Source organism: Cervus canadensis, chromosome 17 (assembly GCF_019320065.1).
Source record: "Cervus canadensis isolate Bull #8, Minnesota chromosome 17, ASM1932006v1, whole genome shotgun sequence".
Classification (NCBI taxonomy): Eukaryota; Metazoa; Chordata; class Mammalia; order Artiodactyla; family Cervidae; genus Cervus; species Cervus canadensis.
Genome location: NC_057402.1, coordinates 28,219,842 through 28,241,281, shown reverse-complemented (window position 1 = coordinate 28,241,281; position 21,440 = coordinate 28,219,842). Strand labels below are relative to the sequence as shown.

Sequence of the window (21,440 nt, the reverse complement as noted above, 5' to 3'; positions counted from 1 at the left end):
TTACTGATATTTCTCCCAGCAATCTTGATTCCAGCTTGTGCTTCATCTAGTCCCGTGTTTCTCATGATGTACTCTGCATATAAGTTAAATAAGCAGGGTGATAATATACAGGCTTGACGTACTCCTTTCCCAATTGGGAACTTGTTCTCTTGTTCCATGTCCAGTTCTAACCATTGCTTCTTGACCTGCACACAGATTTCTCAGGAGGCAGATCAGGTGGTCTGGTATTCCCATCTCTTTAATTTTATGTATAATTTTGTCTTTTTAACAAATACATGTTCTACAGGTACAAATACACATGCATATATGTAACTGTTTCTTTTAAGTCAATTATAAGCTTGGAAAGATGATAAGCTAATTTAGAAAAGTTTTTGGGCACCTGTCTTTATGGCAATAATTAATTAAAAGGATCAGTCCCTGGCCTGGGTTCCTCATAATTTCAAATAATAAAACTTATCTATTTAGAAAAAGTATTTTCTTTGTATTTTCTGTAACAGGCATCTAGCTGATTCAAAAGTATTATCAAATGATTATGAAACAACCATAAGAGGTGAGGTGTAACTCACTGCTTTTCCTGGCCTGGAAATGTTAAAGATGTTCTATAGATATAGTCTGGGTGTTAAAAGGACATGAACTTTGGAGCCTAGATGTCTAAATTTAAATCCCAACTCTATCACTGCCTATCTAATGCTGGATAATTTTTCCAGTGACAGTTTCCTCACCTAAAAAAATGAGGGTAAATGTTGTTATCTTTCTCTAGGGTAAACAAATAAGCTAATCCTTTAAAAGAGTGGTATAGTAATGGCTGACAAATGTTAGTTGTATCAGTGATAATATTCACAATAATAGTAACAATTGCTAATATTATTTTAACTGTTCTATCAGAAGTTGATTCCTACTGATGTTTATACCAGTAGTCCCTTACTGAGCAGGTTTTGACAGAGCTTAAATGATTCGGGGTACAAGCTGAGTTCAAAAGAATCAAATCACAACTGATTCTTATTCATGGATTCAAACTTAAGGTAAGATTAATAAAAACTAAAAGTAATTTGATATTATTCCCAGTTTAAAGAGGGGGTACGAAAATAGGATCTAACTCCTGACTGCCCCTAGTATAAAATCAGTAGCCTAAAATAATCAGAATCAGGTTTTTTATTAAATTATTTTAATTAGAGGTTAATTACGTTACAATATTGTGGTGGTTTTTGCCATACATCAACATGAATCAGCCTTAGGTGTACATGTGTCCCCCATCCTGAACCCCCCTCCCACCTCCCTCCCCACCCCATCCCTCTGGGTTGTCCCAGGGCACTGGCTTTGAGCACCCTGCTTCATGCATCGAACTTGCACTGGTCATCTATCTTACATATGGTAATATACATGTTTCAATGCTATTCTCTCAAATTATCCCATCCTTGCCTTCTCCCACAGAGTCCAAAAGTCTGTTCTTTACATCTGTGTCTCTTTTACTGTCTTGCATGTAGGGTCATCATTACCATCTTTCTAAATTCCATATATATGCTTTAATATACTGTATAGGTGTTTCTCTTTCTGATTTACTTCACTCTGTATAACAGGCTCATTTTATCCACCTCATTAGAACTGACTCAAATGCGTTCTTTTTATTGCTGAGTAACATTCCATTGTGTATATGTACCACAACTTTCTTATCCATTCATCTGCCAATGTACACTGGTTGCTTCCATGTCCTGGCTATTTTAAACAGTGCTGCGATGAACGCTAGGGTACATGTGTCTCTTTCAATTCTGGTTTCCTCGGTGTGTATGCCCAGGAGTGGGATTGCTGGGTCATATGGCAGTTCTATTTCCAGTTTTTTAAGGAATCTCCACACTGTTCTCCATAGTGGCTGTACTAGCTTGCATTCCCACCAACAGTGTAAGAGGGTTCCGTTTTCCCCACACCCTCTCCAGCATTTACTGTTTGTAGACTTTTTGATAGTAGCCATTCTGATCAGCGTGAGATGGTACCTCATTGTGGTTTTGATTTGCATTTATCTGATGAGTGATGTTGAGCATCTTTTCATGTGTTTGTTAGCCATCTGTATGTCTTCTTTGGAGAAACACTGTTTAGTTTTTTGGCCCACTTTTTGAGCGGGTCATTTATTTTTCTGGTATTGAGCTGCATGAGCTGCTTGTATATTTTGGAGGTTAATTCTTTGCCAGTTGCTTTGGTTGCTATTATTTTCTCCCATTCTGAAGGCAGAATTAGATTTTTAAATGGAAATCAGTTTAGACAAAAGGCAAATAAATCAATAGTTTGCGGAGAACACATGATACTTTTTCTGAAGACAGTTTAATCATACTCCAGGACTGCCAGATGAGTGAGGTCGCCACTTAAATTGATTTTCAATTGCACAGCACACTGGCTGTATGAGATAAACCCTATCAGATGAGAGAGCACACCTTCAAAGGAGTCAGAGAAAAAATTCTTGGAGGAGAAAAGCAGGAAGATCACACCACACTATCAAGAGTGTTGAAACTTGGCCTAATTCATGAAATGTAACCAAATTTCCCTCCAGGAACTCTAGTCTTCCATATCCTTGAACTACAAGGAACGAGGGGTGAGGGAGGAGGGTGACTTGGGTCACTAATCCAAAAATAAACAGGAAGCAAGGGTTTTTTTGTATGTCAAGAGCTCGACACTTAAAATGCTGGATAAAAGATATACTTGATGACTTTAAATAACTATTTGCCAGTGGAAGAAAATTTCACTGTGAAAAATCGAAGTTGAGATAACTCCTGTACTCACCAACTATTTCGTTCTCTGTAAAATCTTGTCAGGAAAGGTGGGAACCATCTTTGCATAAGTAACCTAGAAGCATGATCATTTTAAACAGAAACACAGGTACACAATCGCTACTGTTTTGTCATTAATGATAGATATAGGGATATCATCTCCCATAGCTTGGCACCAATGGCTGAAAGAAGCCCTCCCAGGAGTGACTATTGAAGTTATACAAACTTTTGGCTCACAGCATGCAACTCTTTTGCCCAAATATGGTTGTTACGTATAATACTTGGGTGATCACAGATTCCACATCTGAGGACTGGATGTTATGCTAAAAAGCAACAGGATTCCAGAAAATCAAATATGATATCCACACAGAGGTGTTTAAGACTCTGGGGAAAATCAACTCAGATATTTAAGAATGTCTGAGAAGGCTTAAAACTGCATGAAAAAGTAAATTATGAAGGAAAAAGGATACAAACAGCAGGGCAGAAAATTTAAAACATATGAGGAATAAATCTGGGTTGTCACGAGCTAAAATTATGAAGAGAAAATAAAAAGAACTAAGAAAAGACACCCCCCCCCATGAGATAAGAAGCAAACACATACACATATAGATGGATAGATATATAATTTAACACCTGCCTCTAGTATACAATAAATAAGTAACAAAGTATGAATTAAAGTGATTTTCAAAAACAAGCATAACTTTAAATCATTTTAAAAGCTAAAATCTGACTTAAGAAATATAAAACATAATTGTCACATAAATGTGACATAAAAAGATTTAAAAAAAAATGAAAGTAGCTAAGGTTAAGAATTGGCAGGAAACAAAGAAAAGGTAAATGTTTTTCAACTGTAATTCTACTGACTTACATCAAAGCAGCCAAACTAGTGACTATTAACTATTTAAAAAGTTCCTTGCTGGAGACCACTCCTGAGTGTTCCCTGTCAGCCCATCTGAGTTTCTCAAGTTCACTCCATAAACCAGTGGGAAGCCAAAAAAAAAAAGCAAAGGAACATTCAGCTAAGTTGAATCTGTGTATTTTTTTATTTACACCCACCCCCTACCCACCCCCACCTCACCACACCACACTCCCCATCCTGGGCAAAGACATTATACTTTCCTCTCCTACCGCTATCTTTTGTATGTCAGGCTTTTTATTATTTCCATAATTATGTTCTTAAAATCTACAGGTAAATGAGGCTGAGATATGACAAGTAAAACACTAAGTGTCTTTCATAACACTTCAACTAGGTATCCACTAACAACCACAAAAGACTCCTTTCTGTTCCAAAGACTCAATTCAATTCAACAAACATTTATTCAGGCCCTATCATAAAGTGTTTTCAGGAAGGGAGGCTTTCACTGGCTTCAAATCCTTGGCCCAGTCAGTTAGATGAAGGAATACCAACTCCTCAGAAAAGATTCGGATCCCAGAGTTTTGTGTTTATTCACTTGTCTCCTCAAATAACAGTCCAACTTTCTTCCAAAGTACATCTTATATCTCAAAACACTTCTAATTCACTTAAAAAAACAATTATTTGAATAATAATTATGGATCAAAGGAAGAAATGAGGATTTCCTAGAAAGCAAATAGCCCCGATATAACTAAAGACTTAATTAACATACAGCCTGACCACACACAGTTCTTCTAGAAACTTTACCATAATGGGATAAATCATTAGTTTAAATCACTCAGTGCCACACACTGTTCTAGATTTCTGGGATATAACAGTAGAAAAACAGGCAAAGATGGTTGCCTGTTACACTCTCATGTGATTTTCTAAATCTTATTCAATTTACTAAATAAAGATTTCCCTGAGCCTTTGTGTGTAAATCAAAGTTTTATCAACCAAAAGATATTTCAAATTATCAAAGACAGCTCTACAGTATTGAATAAACAATGCAAATGTTTCTTTTGCAAAAGAAAGGACTTTTGGAGAAAATGGACATGTCAAAGATGACTTCACATTTATGTCTTTAAGAATCTCTTTGTGTAATTCAGGTATCTAAAGAACATTACAGAGAATGGTAATAGCAAGCAAGGGTGAAATTTTAAGAAATTATCCTATGGAATTTTCCTAAATATTTATAGGAAAGTATATTTTTCAAACTACTTTTTAAAAGATTAAAATGAATTTAGATATACAGAGAAAACAACAGGCCAGTTGTTATAAAAGAAAGCTGGAAAGTGGAAAGTGTTGTTTCCTTTTCAGTTTTATTATTTGCTCATTGTGAATTTGCTAGATATATTCCATACAGTCTACCCACTGATGGATTTAAGCACTGGCTATTAAATTTAACAGTTTATTCTGAATCTCTTTTAAAACAGAGCAAAAACCCCAAACCATAAGTATTTGTAATTTTCAAATTGAAGAAAGCAAAGAACCACTATAATTCTAAAATAAAAACTATAAATACTAATGTTATCAATATTAACAGACAATACTAAAATATTAAAGACAATATTAATCTTAGGAATTTTAACAGACAAGTTCAAACATAAATGTTATATATGTAACTGGGGAAAAGTCTGCCATACTATATGCATAAAGACATTAAAAAAAATTGATAGAATCTTAAATATCCAAGAACAGTTGACAAGTTAAACATATTGTGTCAAATCCATATACAAATTGTATTCAGATATTCAGATATTAGATATTGGTGCCCTAGAGTGTTTTTTTATTTATAAGGAAAGCTACCAAGTTAGAAGAATCATCTTATGAGTTGTGACTAGGTGGTCAGGAGAAGCCCTGAGAGAGGGCCAGCGTTCAATCACATATTTAATATCCCTAAGAAGTATTTTCTTAAGAACCTTAAAAATGTTTAAGTATGAAAAAGCAGTTATCCTATCAGGTTCAAAATTCTTTAGTGTAGATAGAAAAGGGGTTCATTTATCTTAGGAACTAAAATAATTAAAAATCCAATCAAATGATCAATCTGGGTAGGAAAAGTCATATATAGATTGGATCCAGGGATGTCGGGGACATGATTACCTCCTGAAATAATGGAACTGAAACAAGATTCCACGCAACTGACCTAAACTTAACAAGAATCCACTTTCTGTCCCAGCTAAAAGCACCAGCGTTTATGCAAACTTAACTAAAAGGAGAAGACAACTGTAGAATTTACATGGAGAGGGAACTCCACAAACTATGTGAAATCACATAATTATTTCACAGGTAGAAAAAGATCTTTCAAAATGGGAATATTTGTAATTAAATAGAGGAAAGTTTAAGAGGCAAAAACATCATATTAATGCTTTTATTAATACTTTCACTTATAATTATGTAAATATAATTAGGCAATTAATTTTAATTTTGGCTTATGTATATGGCAACAGAACACTTAAGAACTTAAATTTTACCTTATTTGCGTATTTAAAGTTTCATTTATCAAATGTATAAAAATTACTTAAGAAGATATAAAGGTTTATCAGGCAGGTGATTGCAGTATTTAAAGGAAATCAAATACATTAAAATGTTTGAAAGTATCTAAATAATTGGATTTGCAAAGGATATTAATTCTTCAAAGATTCTTATATGTGATTGTCTCCTAGAGTAAAAATTTTAAATATAAGTTGCACTAGAAAGATTAAGACTAACATCTGAATCTATAACTTTAAAAACTTGCAAACTAAATTCTAAAACCAATGTAAATATCTGAATAGCCTTCACACAAAAATTATCCCCAAGGCGCTGAACATTTTATATTTAAAACTTGACATAGAAAGTACCATATGAAAAGAGAAAAGAACAGTATGTGAGTTATGATGAGCATATTCATTTATAGAACAAGACCTCCCATTTTGTAATTTAGCTGAATTTCTCACTTTTTCGGCAGTTAATGTGGTATATTAGTATCCTGTTACTTCTGTAATAAACTACCACAAACTTAGCAACTTTGAAAAGCACAAATTTATCCTCTCAGAGTTCTAGAGTCCAAAGTCAACCTCACAGAGTTAAAGTAAATGTCTGGTTCTTCCAGAGGTTCTACGGGAGAATCATTTTTCCTGTCTTTTTCAGCTTCTAGTTTCAACTGTTATGGCTTGGCTCAAGACCCGTTTTTCAAATACCTCCCCTCCAGTCTCTGCTGTCACATCTCTTCCTATTCTTTTTTTTTTTTTCATCTCTTCCTATTCTTATGCTTGGTCTCCTCCTGTTTTCCCCTCAGAAGGACCCCAGCATTCCCTGGTTTCCAGCCCATTTCCTCCACTTCCAAGTCAGCAACAGGGAATCCAGTCCTTCTTATGCTTGTAATCTTCCCTGCTTCGCAGTCTCATCCGTCTGACCTATCCTAGAAGATTCACCACTTTTAAGGGTTTACACGATGGGACTGGCCATGCACATAAAATTCTTAATATTACTTCAGAGAATCCAGGATACTCTCCTGACCTCAAGAGACTCAGCCACCATCTGCGAAGCCCCTTTTGCCTCATCATTTACAGGTTCCAGGAGTTAAGATGCGGACATCTCTGAGGATCACTATTCAGCCATTATGTGTGGCAATTCTATAATTTTCAAAATAAAAGAAAAACATAGGTTTCAAATTAAAAGAAAAACAATTATTTAATTGAAGTATAAAATGATAATAGTTCATGTATGGAAAATTCTAAACAGAAATGATCATACAAAATCAAATTTCTTTTCAAATGGCTTTAGACCCCATTTACTTGCATTATTTTCAACACTGTAATTTCTGAACCTAAAATTCTTAATATTATTTCAACAGTATAATCATCAATAGAAGTCAAGCATAGAGGACTAGGTACAACTCATATATTTGCTTCTTCCAGGCTATGCCTGTGAATATCTTAAGAAAACATGAGCTACCACCTACACATTATTATCATGGGACAATACGATTTCCAAAAAATTATCTCCCTTATTTGCCCACTTGTTTTTTAAATATAAGTCTTCTAAGTAATCAAGGATATTGATGTGCAATTTCTCTCCTTCCTGCTAACCACATTATACTTTCTGCAGACCAGAGAATAAAAGATAGTACAACGTGAAACTATGATAATGTTATCCCTCTGGATGTAAGTCAGAGTATTCTGCCTTTGTGATGGTTGCCAAGGGTACTGGAGCTTCAAGGCAGGCCTTTCTGTTTACTTACTTGAATTAATAAGGGTAGCATGAATCACCAAAATAAGTAAAATTATCTGCTGTTTGAAACAAAAACACGTACATAAGTATCACGGCACCTTGATTTACACTGACTGGTTGGAAAAATAGAGTGCAAATTACTTTAGATACTATATTCAAAGTCAGGTCTAATTAACTGGTTTATGAAATCAATTCTAAATACTGGGTATATCTTAAAGTTATATCAAAAAAGACATTTTTGATCAAAGGGGATACTACTCTAAGAATCCATTAAGAATAGTTACTCAAAGTGACATCATTAATACATGTAATCTGAAGACTCCATGAAATAAATTTGACATGTAAGTTTTGCTTTTATCTTTAAATATACAAGGACATTTGGCCAAAAGGCAACACAATGTCTGTCCTCAGTAAGGTTTTCTTTCTGTTTTTGTTTGTTGCTTGTTTTTAACTTAAAACTCCACCGTTTTTATCAATAAACATACAATTTAAAGGATTTCCAGGACAACAGACACAACTGTCCCAGGTAAGTGGGCATCTGGTCACTCTATGTAACTCCACTCAATTAAATTAGTCCATTCTTATTGTATCATCACTGTTGCTCCATATTCTTCCCAGAGAATTGAATAAAAGCCAAGAACATGCAAGATCTAGTCTTTCATTCTTTGCAAATCTATGCAAGCTGTTGGATTTCTTTAAATACTCTAAAAATCTACATCCCAGGTGAAAATAGGTACCACAGTAGCAGATGGAATTAGCATGTGTCAAAGGAAAGGGCACAGAACCTCCCTGTCAAGAAACTACTCTAAACCTAAGTAATTTTTTCTCAGCACTGATCATTGTTAGAGAAGGCACGAGCAATTCACTTTACTACTCCTTGATCAGCAACTGAAGCTATGTTCTCCTAATTCAAGATGGGTTATCTCAAGATAAGGCTTACAGGCACAGTACTGCACTAGGAAACATCTAGTAAATTCAGATTTCTATTACAGCCAGATAGGTCTTTGCTTTCATGTTAGCCAAGAGACTACCAGTGAGTAATGTCAAAAGAGAATTCCCTATGAAACTTGTCCATTATACTAAAGCTGCAAAGTTCCAAATATATCAAAGACAGGCAATATTTCAGGTACATTTCCAACCCATCAGGGCTGAATATAACTACTTTCCTATACGCTTCCCGACAGTCATTCAGGGCAGGAACCCTTAGGATAAAACTGAGTTATGTCATACTTTAAATCAAATCATGTCCACTTATACAAGCAATTACATTTCTGTAAAGCCTAAAGACAGTATAATTAGTCTACACAGGAAGTGCTGGCCTTAGCCCTGTACACAAACAATGCAAAGGAGCAATTCACAATCCAGACTGGTTAGCACTACTAAAGTGAAAAGGAAAACTTCCATGTGGCCTGCAATTGATTATGTATAAGTGAGAGTTTACCTTATGGCAGGCTAACTTATAAGTGACCAAAAATAAACAAATACATTAAATTAATAGAAAAGAGGAAACATACGTGCAAACCATAATCCTTAGCATATGCACACAGTCAATCCACATACTTCTCAAATGAAAAGCAACCACTGACAGGCACTTTTCTTAAGACCCTTGACTATTTTCTCAGAATCTTCTCACAATCAATGTCCTATTTACGAAGAAATGATTCATTGATTTTCATAGGTAGCTAAGATTCTTTACATCCACTAGTCTTGAGCCACACTTGACCAATACATATTCTTACCATAATCGCTTCTTTCAAAACACCTCCATGTCCACATTTCCTAGGAAGGAAGTGCTGTGAACCAACCCAGGAAATTTAATCACACAGGATAATTAACTTCTCTGGATAAACAACAGTGGTGTCTGGAAATTTATAAAGATGGGTGAGGATTGGCTATCCTTACATCTTCTTACCGGAGTACAATGAAAGCAAATACCAAACCAGATTCTGCTACGTAGATATTTATTTAAATAACAAGTAGATACACTGCAGTTTATATGACTCTTCAAGGGTAATCCATGTTTCTAAAATATCACTACTTCAGGCAATCACGTATCTCTAAAGGCCCTAATATCCGCATGACAGTCCGTATTACATGTCCCTTATGGGTATCTTGCCACTGATAAGATGGGGGACACGCAGTGGTATCCCCCAAAGAGGTTAGAATCTCAGCTAACCTGACCACTAACTGGGATGTGAACCAAAATAAGGCAAGTCTTCCAGACTAAGAAATAATTTAAACTAATAGAAATAACATAACACTGTCAAAGCTGAAGTGTTTCTAAGTAGGGAGTTTAATGTAAGGGAGTTTAACATTCCCCTCCCTCTCACTTTGGTCAAATTCCAGACTCTGTGTATAGACCTATGGCCATTCCAGCTCTCCCTGTTCTTAAGACTACCTAAGTGAGAGGAATAAAGAATTGAGTGGCTTTGCTTTTCACTTAATAGTTACATGATGGGAGTAGCAAATGATTTAACCTCTCTGACCCTTATTCAGCTCCTTCAACCTTAAAATGGAGAGAAAATGCCTATCACAAAGGGCTACTGTGAAAAACAGACACGACCAATGCCAAGACGCTAAGATACAGACAGGCACGCAGAGTCCATGCCAGGAGGTGTGGCTCCTGGAGGCTCCTTTTGTGGGCCTTTGTCACCAAGAGCAGAATCCTTCCTGAAACTCTCAGTCAAGTCCTCATGGAGTTGCTATTTGAACCCCTCATCTGTGACATTCTTAAAACTTCCCAAGAGGACTATCTGCTTGTAAAAAGCCACTTCCACTCCTGCTGACTCAGTCCATAAGAGGTCAGAGCTGTGCCCTCAGTCTCCTTTGCTGCCCTCAGGTACCACTAGTCTCAGGTACCCCACAGGCCTCACCGATGGTCACCTACCCAAATCTACTCAAGCACCCTGGATTCAGTGCCATCACCACAGCTTAACTCCCACCCTTTTCGTACCCAACCATTCCCTCAATTCCTTCCTGCTTTTAACAATGGTGAAAGCCACAGCGGCTTCTGGCTCATATTTTCATGATCATATTCGTATTTTTCATTCCTTGCATGACATGTATGCGAAAAAAAAATCTCCTGACAATTATGGAGCAAAGAATTCAGACATTTTTTAAATTGTGCCTAAATACAAGCAGTAAATTCAACAAATTCCTCAACAATCAGTGACCTAGACAGAATAAAAGCCAATGAACCAGTGATGCAATGAAAAGTACATAACTTTTTTTCCTTTTCACTAAAATAAGTTGAACAAAATCTGTGCATGATTGCATATTTAAAAATCTAATCTTCATATTTGCCAATATTGTTTAGCTGCTGTATCAACTATCTAGCTTTAGTCTAATATAGTCTTTTTGAAACCTTGGAAGAAACTTCAATATAGGAAATTGTAAATTTGGACAGGCATAACTGTGTCTCAATGTGTAGTGTTCTTATATCAATTCTCACCTTTTTAAGTATACAAATTGTAAGATATTCCAAAATGGCCACAGTGGACATGTAATTAAAGGCTTTACTTATTTATCTCTTTCCTGTGAGACTAGAAAGACAGAATAAGAAACAGCATAATGTGGGTTTCTCTGCTGCCAAGTAACTTCAAGTGGTGCTGTCATTATTGGTTTTTAATGGTACAAAAATATTTGGTTGACAGTATCAGAGGAATTCCTGGGGGAAATTTCACATATTCTTATAGATGGAAAAGAACTTTTAATATCTGTGAGCAAAACAACCATTTTCTCTGTATCTAAGTTCTATCAAAAGAAAGAAAAAATTGATGTACTTTTTCTTTTTGTTTTATGTTGTGCTAACATATTTCAGCCTCAAGGAAAGATTTAAGAAACTTAAATCTTATTTTCAAAACCTCTGTAGAATAATACTGGGGACATTAAAAGATCAGCACTATCTTTAAAAGCATCCTATATTTTTAACCTGTATTTCCACATTTGGGCTTAGATTTTACAGATGAACAGAAGTGACTATCCAAAGTCAAAAGCATTAGCTATTTTCAACACACAAAAACAATGCAAACAAACATTTTTAAAAAGAACCTTTATGTTATGATCAACTCCAACGGAACTGAATTTTACTCACTTCTAATCCAATCTGAGTCCAGCCCTGCTATCTTGATGATTATACTAGTCTTTCACTACAGCTTGAGAACTTATTAGGAAAAGGAGTACCTCAAGGCTGTATACTGTCACCCTGCTTATTTAACTTTTATGCAGAGTACATCATGAGAAACGCTGGGCTGGAAGAAGCACAAGCTGGAATCAAGATTGCTGGGAGAAATATCAATAACCTCAGATATGCAGATGACACCAACCTTATGGCAGAAAGCAAAGAAGAACTAAAGAGCCTCTTGATGAAATTGAAAGAGGAGAGTGAAAAAGTTGGCTTAAAACTCAACATTCAGAAAACTAAGATAATGGAATCGGGTCCCATCACTTCATGGCAAAGAGATGGGGAAACAGTGGAAACAGTGGCTGACTCTTTTGGGGGCTCCAAAATCACTGCAGATGGTGATTGCAGCCATGAAATTAAGATGTTTGACTCCTTGGAAAGAAAGTTATGACCAACCTAGACAGCATATTAAAAAGCAGAGACCTTTGTCAACAAAGGTCTGTCTAGTCAAGGCTATGGTTTTTCCAGGAGTCATCTATGGATGTAAGAGCTGGACTACAAAGAAAGCTAAGCATCAAAGAATTGATGCTTTTGAACTGTGGTGTTGGAGAAGATTCTTGAGAGTCCCTTGGACTGCAAGGAGATCCAACCAGTCCATCCTAAAGAAGATCAGTCCTGGGTGTTCATTGGAAGGACTAATGTTGAAGCTGAAACTCCAATCCTCTGGCCACCTGATGCGAAGAGCTGACTCATTTGAAAAGATGCTGCTGCTGGGAAAGATTGAGGGCAGGAGGAGAAGGGGACGAGAGAGGATAAGACGGTCGAATGGCATCACCAACATGAGTTTGGGTGAACTCAGGGAGTTGGTGATGAACAGGGAGGCCTGGAGCGCTCCAGGTCATGGGGTCACAAAGAGTTGGACACGACTGAGCAACTAAACTGAACTGAGAACTTATTCAATGATTCCAGTGTAATACATACAAATATATAGCTTTCATATAATTATGCATTCCACTTTTTTTCTTCAAAGGATGAATGAATAATTATTGATTATTATTGTCTGAAGGTTTTATAATGGAGCATGAACTTCCATGAGTGGTAAGCAGCAGCTGGTGAAAAGATCTGGAAAAAGACTTGTGACTGGCTTAGCCAAATTTCTATCTTAACTGTTCCCCAGTAAAATCACCTCTAGCCCCAGTCTAACACTTCTGCATGTGCACAACTATGTTATTCTATTATCAGCTGTTCGTCAGATGTAACAGTTTAGCAAACTAGCTCTAGATGCTAGCATGACAGCAAAATGTGATCTCTATAAGCCATTTCAAAGTGTGTTCCTCCTCACATCAATGATTAATTTGCAAAATAACTTTTTATTTGTCTTGAGGACCAGATCTGAGAATCATTATACTGTCAGATGTGGTACCATTACCTATTTTATTTGGCTTTTTATCAAATGAGATATCATTGGAATCCCACTTGCAATTGAAAAGGAATTAAATCAACTTGTCAAAAAATAATAAAAAGCAATATAATGATCTTTATCAACATTTGTGTTTTTCATTTTATAATAATCAAATTGCTCCTTGACAAATTTTGAGAGGTTGAAAATTGAGAGGCAGTATCAAAAAGCAATTACTCCTAAGATTTGCCCTATTGTAGAGGTCAAGGGAAAAAAATGTTACCTTGGCCTTACGGCCATATTGCTTTTTAATAAAATTTTAATTTTATATTGAGATAAGAATAAGACAACAGACTATACATTTCTTTATTAATAAAATAATATGCTAGTCTATAAAGCCTTATATATCAGTAACATTATTTATTATTCACCTATATACCAGCAGTATATTTAATGCTCTACACATATTATCTTTACTCTTCAAAGTAATTTTAGGTAAGTGACAACCATACATTTATAGGATTTTGATTTGTCTAGTAAGGTCATTAAAAGGCATCCATGAATAGTGAAGACCTACATACAATCATCTCACAAATAGAGTAACAATAATTGGCAAAATAAAGTTTGAAATCTCCCTTAATGATTATGACAGGAGTTTGGTGTACAGAGCAACACATTCATAAACTATTAACAGTTTTCCAGCTCCACTTAACCTCCTCTCTCACATATATACAGACTATAGCTGTCTCAGAAAAGTCTTTCCAATTTATTTTAATCCTGGATCTAAAGATCTAAAGTAATGCATATATTTGTCAAAACAGCCAATTGTCCAATTCTCCCAGCCCAAAGTTTGGAAGACTGACACAAATGATATTTCCTTGGGAAAGTGTTCAACAGCATACACTGATATGAAAAGGTTTTTAGTTCTGTGTATTGATAGAAAAAACATAAAGCAGAGTTTCTCTTTTGCATTATAAGATATACAATGAGGCCTCAATTTTGCAGCCTATAATGCAAATTATAAAACAATACTTTAATATATGGCGGCTGTACACGGATAATTAGGCTTTCAAAATTATGTTTCAAAACACACTTAGATACTTAGACAATATACTACATATGTATATATTACACAGGCATTACATATATATAAAAATATAATCCTATTATAAACTAAACTTGAAAATTTAAATACACCGTATTAAAGCATTATATTACTTTAAGACTTACTTAATGAACTGACACATTCTATACTTCATCATTAAATCAGAAATAACAGAAATGATGACAATCGTAAACTGTCAATGATGACAATGATGACAGTGTAAATGATGACAAAGTAAATGATGACAATACAATGATGATAAATGTAAATTCTGAATAAAAATATACAAACCTACAACCCAAATATCTATTTGCTTAAAAGGATTTTGTTGGCCTATGTGTGCTGACCTGGTCAAACAGTTAGTCATTCCCAGTTTCTTCAATCTGTGTAGAAGTAGCATAGCTAAAATTAACAATAAAATTAAAGTGACACTACAAGTGTTAAGAAAACAATTTACAATTAAGAAAGCAAAACAACTATAAGCAGAGCACAGCTGCTCTCAAACTAAGGCTCTAACCTTTGTTCTACCTTTAATGAACTATTGTCCCTAAAATTTCACTTCTTATTTCCTTGGTCAGAAAAATGACTATGCAAAGTAAAAATATGCCAGGAGCCTTAGAGATGCTATTACTTCATTTAAGTAAATTCAAAAGGGAAATATGAGCTGTCTATCTAATAAGATAACAGGCAAAATGACTGGACAGTCCTATTAATTGCATTCCACATCCCTAAATTAATACTGCTTATTTTTAAAAAGCGTGTGTGTGTGCACATAGACACACAGACAATATGTGAAACTAAAGTAATTCTTCCTTTGGAATAGGGCTCCTTGTTTCAAAACAATTCCTTCTTAGTCTATATATTCAAGGTTCTTTTGATAGTAGAAAGTAACAATGTTTCAAAGTGAAGTCAATTACTGTAACTATTTTTACCCTCCAGAAAATAATAGTCATGAATACTATCTAACATGATATATATCTTTATACACAACCAGCCTTCAAGGTTACATGCTTGCAAAGTAAAGAAATAAGCATAATATAGAGACCTTAAACATATTTCCCCAAAAAGAAGGAATTACTTCTACCTCTGTATTCATAAAGTGTTACATACCGATATGTATGTGGCACTTTAGATTTTTCACCTAAACTAAAATATTTTAAAAATTCAACTGAATCACTTTGCTGTACACCTGAAACACACTGTAAATTAACTATGCTCTAATATAATATAAAAATTATATTAAATATTAAAAATACTTATGTTTAAAAATTCTTTAGCTATATAATTCAGGACATTCTTAGGGTACATTTATCTTAAAATCAGAATATTTTTGCTCCATTACCATCAAAAATTTTCAAGCATAATCATCTATCTGCCACTTAGCAAACCTACATGATTAACGAAAAACTATAAATTCTAAGTAATAGCAAAAGTGATTTAAAATACTATTTCTCAGAGACGGACCTCTCTTATTTAGTCATTTCACAGTCATTCATCCCACAGAAAATGTCCCATGAATGCTGCTGATAAAAACTGAACTGTCAGCTAATACTTTCAAAGATTTAAGATAGTCCAATCTCTGTTAGTATTTAGGAAACTCTCAAACCTATCATGTGAAAACCTTCTTAACATGTTACAACGCAATGAATGTGGAGGGCTCAGAAAATCTAGAGAAATCCATTCTACATAGTAAATTGTAAATGACTTCTAAATCCCAGCACTGTCCTAAAACATCCATTTCTCTCCCTTCCTCTCTTCCTCTCTTTTTCTCTCCTGTCATCCTATCTCTGAGTTAGTATCTTGAGAAAGTAATTCAAGAGAATCTGAAATAAGGGACAAAGAAATTCTTCCCATTTCCTTGACTCTACACTGACCCCCTCCTCCATTTCTGCTGTCTCTGCTATCCTGTGATGGATACTCAGCCCTCTTAACCTTGAGGTATAATTGTATCTCAAGATAGATGACAGAAAACAGATAGATGAAATTTTTTCCTATCGAGTAAATACCTAATTACAGTATCCTGTATATAAACAACTCTCAAATCCACACACATCTCTAAATCTCTCTTTGCCACAACATCCCACCCCCACCCCCAGCCAAAAAAAAAAAAAGTGTAAGTGAGATCTTTATTCGGCTATCCCAAACAAACTCTCAAACTCTTAGAGACAGAAGAACTACTAGAATAAATAGAAAAGGAAGGGGTTCCCCTTGTAAATCAGTCACCAGGACTGGTGATTTCTCTTTGCCAGTGTCTCTCCAGCTCTCTCCCCCAGAGCTTTGGCTCAGGGTTCTATTAGCTCATGAACTCCAGTCTTCCTTCGGCCATAACATTTTTGGCCTTTTAAAACATACTCCAAACAGCAAATCCATCTTTCAGCTGCCCTTGATTTGATGTCTCTATGTAAAAGATACAGAGACTCCTAGTAATTTGAGTTCATCTTAATTGAAAGGCCTTTTCATAATTTTACTTTCTCTAAATATTTTAGTCACTATCCTCAGGTCCTCTATATTCCATAGGTGCTTTCTGCTGCTCTCCTGCACACGTATCATCCCCTCCACAAAGGATTCCTCTTGGTAGTTACAGAGATAAGAATTCACTCTTCATTCAATTTCTATCTCAAACCTCTTGATACAGGCATATTTCTCCCCATTCTAAATTCCATCGAGGTGTGGCTATATGCATGTATGTGTGTGTGTGCGCGGGTGTGTGCACAGGCACACCCTTTAAAACTGTTCAAAGATAGTCTGTCCATATTAACTTGACCCAATGAATATTACCTGTAACTCACTTGCTTTCAGCTAAAATTCTATACAATCACATTAGCTTTTAAGAAACTTTATCTTAAGTTCTTTATGTGCTTATTCATTATTGTCCTTTAATTAACTGGCTTGCACTCCAATGGAAATTGTTGTAGACTGCAACTTCCATTAAGGGAAGGCTTTCAGTGCCCAGGAGAAGGCTCCCGTTAACCTGCAATAGACACTCCACAGTATTGATGAGGAGAAGGCATATGATATGACTTAAAACAGAATTAGACAGTATCTGCCATTTACGTGGAAGATGCAAAAAACTGAGAGTCACACGTATTATAAAATGTCACCCGTTCAATAAACAAAAACTCCTGACACTCACTGTTAACTTCGTCTGGCCTCCAGAACTTTTACAACTTTTAGACTAGTGATTTCTCCCTAGGGATTTTTCCTACTATTTCTGTGCTCAGTGCTACAATTCACAACACACAGGTTTAGCAAATTCTGTTCCAAACAGTTTAAAGAAAGCTTTCATGATTATTCAAGGGACCTTTATAAGGCAAGTACCAGTTAGTCCTTCAGGGCTGAAATTCAGCACCTTTAGAGACCTCTGTCTCCACCCAGAAACCCCCACTGTTTACACTAAGAAGACTGGCGCCAAGGCCCCCTTTCCTTTTCACTCTTATCACCCCCTTCCATGAAACTCCCCTCTGGACCGCCACAGAAACAACCTGAAATTCAGAACTGCACAGTAAACAGCGATGGGCGGGCTAGGTCTCCTCCCTGGGCGGCGTGGTCCAGGAGAATGGCCCTTTTCCCATTCTGCCTTTGGTGGCCGCTGTCCAAAGTCCCACAGCCTCAAAACTTAGGGGGCAGAGCCAGCCTGGGGTGCTCCTGGACAGGACCCCCCGCCATTCACATGCCTGTGCCCCGGCTTCAAAGCTCCACCATCAGTGCCCTGGGAATCAAAATCCAGAAGGCTGCAACTTTCAGATTTATCGTTGAAAAAATTGCGCCCATGTTCACAGAGTTGGGAATAGACCACAAGGAGGTGGGGAGCTGTGGTCTGGTCATTTGTTTTCACAGCTGGCCGAGTCAATCATTCTCTCTTAAAAGCTTATTTGACAGGTGAGAAATTCCTCCTCTCTAGATCATTCCAGGAACTCCTCAGCATCAATCTGAGCTGGGTGAGGGGCCTGAAGGGGAAGGGAGTGGTGCTGAAATCGTGCTGAGCGTGTCCCCGGGGAAACTCTAGTGCAGGAAGGAGGATTTCGGCGCCAGGAGTGAGCTGGTCCAGGGTCCAGAGCGGAGAGAGGGGAGAGCCGGGAAGTCTTTAGTGGGAGGGAGAGGTGCGACCAGAAAATAGAAGATACCTGGAAATGTCCTGAAAGGGATGGAATTGGGGGAGAAGGATGCAGACTGGAGGGAAATCGGAAATAGAAAGAGGTTGGGGCAAGGGGAGAACTCGACAACACGAAGGGCAGAGCCTCGGATGCGGGCGTCCAACCTCGGCCGGTGTCGGACCCTTCCAGAGCGCCGGCTAGGCTGGCTGCCGGCCGAGCCCCCGGAGCCGGAAAGTTGGCGCGGCGAGGGGCGGCCGGAGGGCAGTGCCCCGAGCGCGGCGGGGAGGCGCCGGGCTCAGAGTCGCGCGGCGCCTTACCTTCTGGTCGACTATAGAGCAAGCCATCTCGCGGACGTGCGCCAGGCTGTAGTCCCCGGACGAGTCCTGCAGCAGCAGCACCGGCTCGCGGCTCAGGCCGATCTGCAGATGGAAGGAGATGCCCCCGGCCGGGGCCGCGACGGGAGTCAGGAACGGCGCGGGCCCCGGCCCGGACCCCGGGACCAGCGCGGCCGCCGCCGCCGCCGCTGCAGCCGCCACGGGCAGCAGCGGGCTGGGCGGCCGCAGGACCGGAGGGGCGCTCATCGCTCGGCCGGGCGCGCCGAGGGCCGCGGGGCCCGGCGGCTGAAAAGTTTTGCTGCCGCCGAGCCGGGAGCTTCTTTCTTCAAGAGTCGAGGCGGAAAATAAAAACTTTCCGGAAAAGTCCCCGCGCGGGGGGAAGGGCGAGGGGATGAGGATCGGGAAGGGGAGGGGGTGGAGGGAAAATGGCCGAGGCGGGAGGGCTGCGCCGCCGGGAGCGCGGGCGGCGCGCGGGGGAGGCGCCGCCGCGCGGAGGAGCAGCAGCTGCGGCGCGCGCGGAGGGACGGGGCGGCGGGTCTGCGAGGCCCGGGCGCCGGGCGGGGGCGGGCGAGGGGGCGCGAGGGGCGGGGTAGGGGAGCGAGGGGCGGGCACTGCGGAGCCACCACCCGGCGGGCGCCGGAGCCGCAAGAGCCGCGGCCGCGCGGCCGCACTGGCCGCAGTGTGCCCGGTGGCCGCCCCCTCCGCCGGAGGTTCCCTGGGCCTGAGCCTCCCGTGGCCCGGGCAGGACTGAGCGGCAGGGCGTGGGGCCGCCTCCGCGAGCATGGTTCGACCCTTCCCTCCCTCCCTCCGGGACCCCGCTCTCTTCGCTGGCCCGGCTGCCCGACTGCGGACGGAGTGGACGGGGCGCCCTTCCTACAGCCCGCTGCCCGGGACCAGGAGCTTCACGGTCCCCACTGTCCTCGCCACATCATCCAAATGTTCGAGGACGACGCTTCTACCCGTGAAGTGGCCTGTGCTAAACTCAAGAGTGCCAAGCCCTGCGATTCTCCGTGGGTCTTACCTTCGGAGGGAGGATGAAAATAGAGGGTCCTTGGAAACCCACTTAAATCCCAGGTCTTTCCAGGAACCCTTGGGTTCGTTGCCAAAGAGGGTGGGAAGCCAATCCACGGAATATATTTAACCTGTCTACTTTTTTTGACACTGACACACCCTGATACCCAAGCCCACACATTCCACCGCAGCTCCCAAGGCACCAGACATAAGTTGCTAAACTCAGACTAAGTTCTCTTTTGAAAGAGAAGGCATTCGTTGTCTACATTTTTAAAAAAGAGGAAGGTCTGATGCAGTCTCTGTCCCTTACCGTTATTCTTTGTGTCTGAAGCTTCTACCCCGCTAAGTCCTCAGAATCCGTTCCTTCACTGTAAAGTCAGCTTTAATACAGCAGGGATGCTCCCAGCGCCGCTACCATGTAGGTTCGGCACCACCATCTAGGTTGGGCACCATCGGCTTTAGTTTTGATAGTTGTTTCCTGTTGTTGCCTTTGTTGTAGTTTTGGCGGGGGTGGGGAGGTGGGAAGGGTGTTTGGAGATGAATTCTACTCTTCTCCCACCAGGACATAGGTGCACAGGGCCTTTGAAAGGCCCTGCCACAATGATCTGCTGCCTCTCACCATCCTGGAATACTTAATGGTTTTTTGTTTGTTTGTTTTTTCATTTTGCAGTGTGTTAGTCGCTCAGTCGTGTCCGAATCTTTGCAACCCCATGGACTGTAGCCTGCCAGTCTCCTCTATCCTTGGAATTCTCCAGGCAAGAATACTGGAGTGGGTAGTCATTTCCTTCTCCAAGGGATCTTCCCCACCCAGAGATCAAACCCAGGTCTCCTGCATTGCAGGCAGATTGTTTACCAGCGCTCCACTAGGGAAGCCCGGGGGCCAGGCAAATTATGTAGCCCACTTTTCCATTTCCCTAGTCCTTTCCCTTATACGGCACAAGCACCCACGCATGCGCGCACGCACACACACACACACACACGCACACGCACACGCACACTAATAATGTGCGTTTTATTTTGTACTGTTACATTGTTTATGTCTTGACCTCTGTTTCTGACCCAGGACGTGACATTTCAAGGTGATTTTCTCTTCAAGCCTCTTTCCCAGGGTCAGTAATGGAGACCTGAATGTCCTCAAAGACATTGTCACTCACTGCACTAAGAGAGACCTGAATGGTTTTCTCTCTGGATTTGATGGTGTTAGGAGGTCTACACGTGTGTTGGCAGTTTCTTTGTTTACTTACTTAAAAAGTGGTTCACTTCATCTGTCCATCCATCCCTCCATCCATCCATCACATGCTCCTGTCCTGTCCGCCTCTTTGCGACCCCATGAACTTAGCCTGCCAGGCTCCGCTGTTGGCTGGTTCTCCAGGCCAAGAATACTGGAGTAAGTAGCCATTTCCTCATCCAGGGGATCTTCCTGATCCAGGGATTAAACCCACGTCTACCTGCATTGCAGGTAGATTCTTTACCACTTGAGCCATTGTGGAAGCAATTTCCACAATATACA

The 21,440-nt window shown here is 39.3% G+C and overlaps 1 protein-coding gene across 2 annotated transcripts in view; it reads right to left on the bottom strand.

The window, feature by feature from the left end:
• The window catches only part of PRKD1 (protein kinase D1), a 335,787-nt gene extending 316,337 nt beyond the window's left edge, over positions 1-19,450 (bottom strand). For both annotated transcript variants that reach the window (XM_043434656.1, XM_043434657.1), the window contains exon 1: positions 18,902-19,450. In XM_043434656.1, the coding sequence (XP_043290591.1) occupies positions 18,902-19,165 (264 nt within the window). In that variant the 5' untranslated portion in view covers positions 19,166-19,450. The remainder of the gene's footprint in view (positions 1-18,901) is intronic.
• Between the last annotated feature and the right edge of the window lie 1,990 nt (positions 19,451-21,440).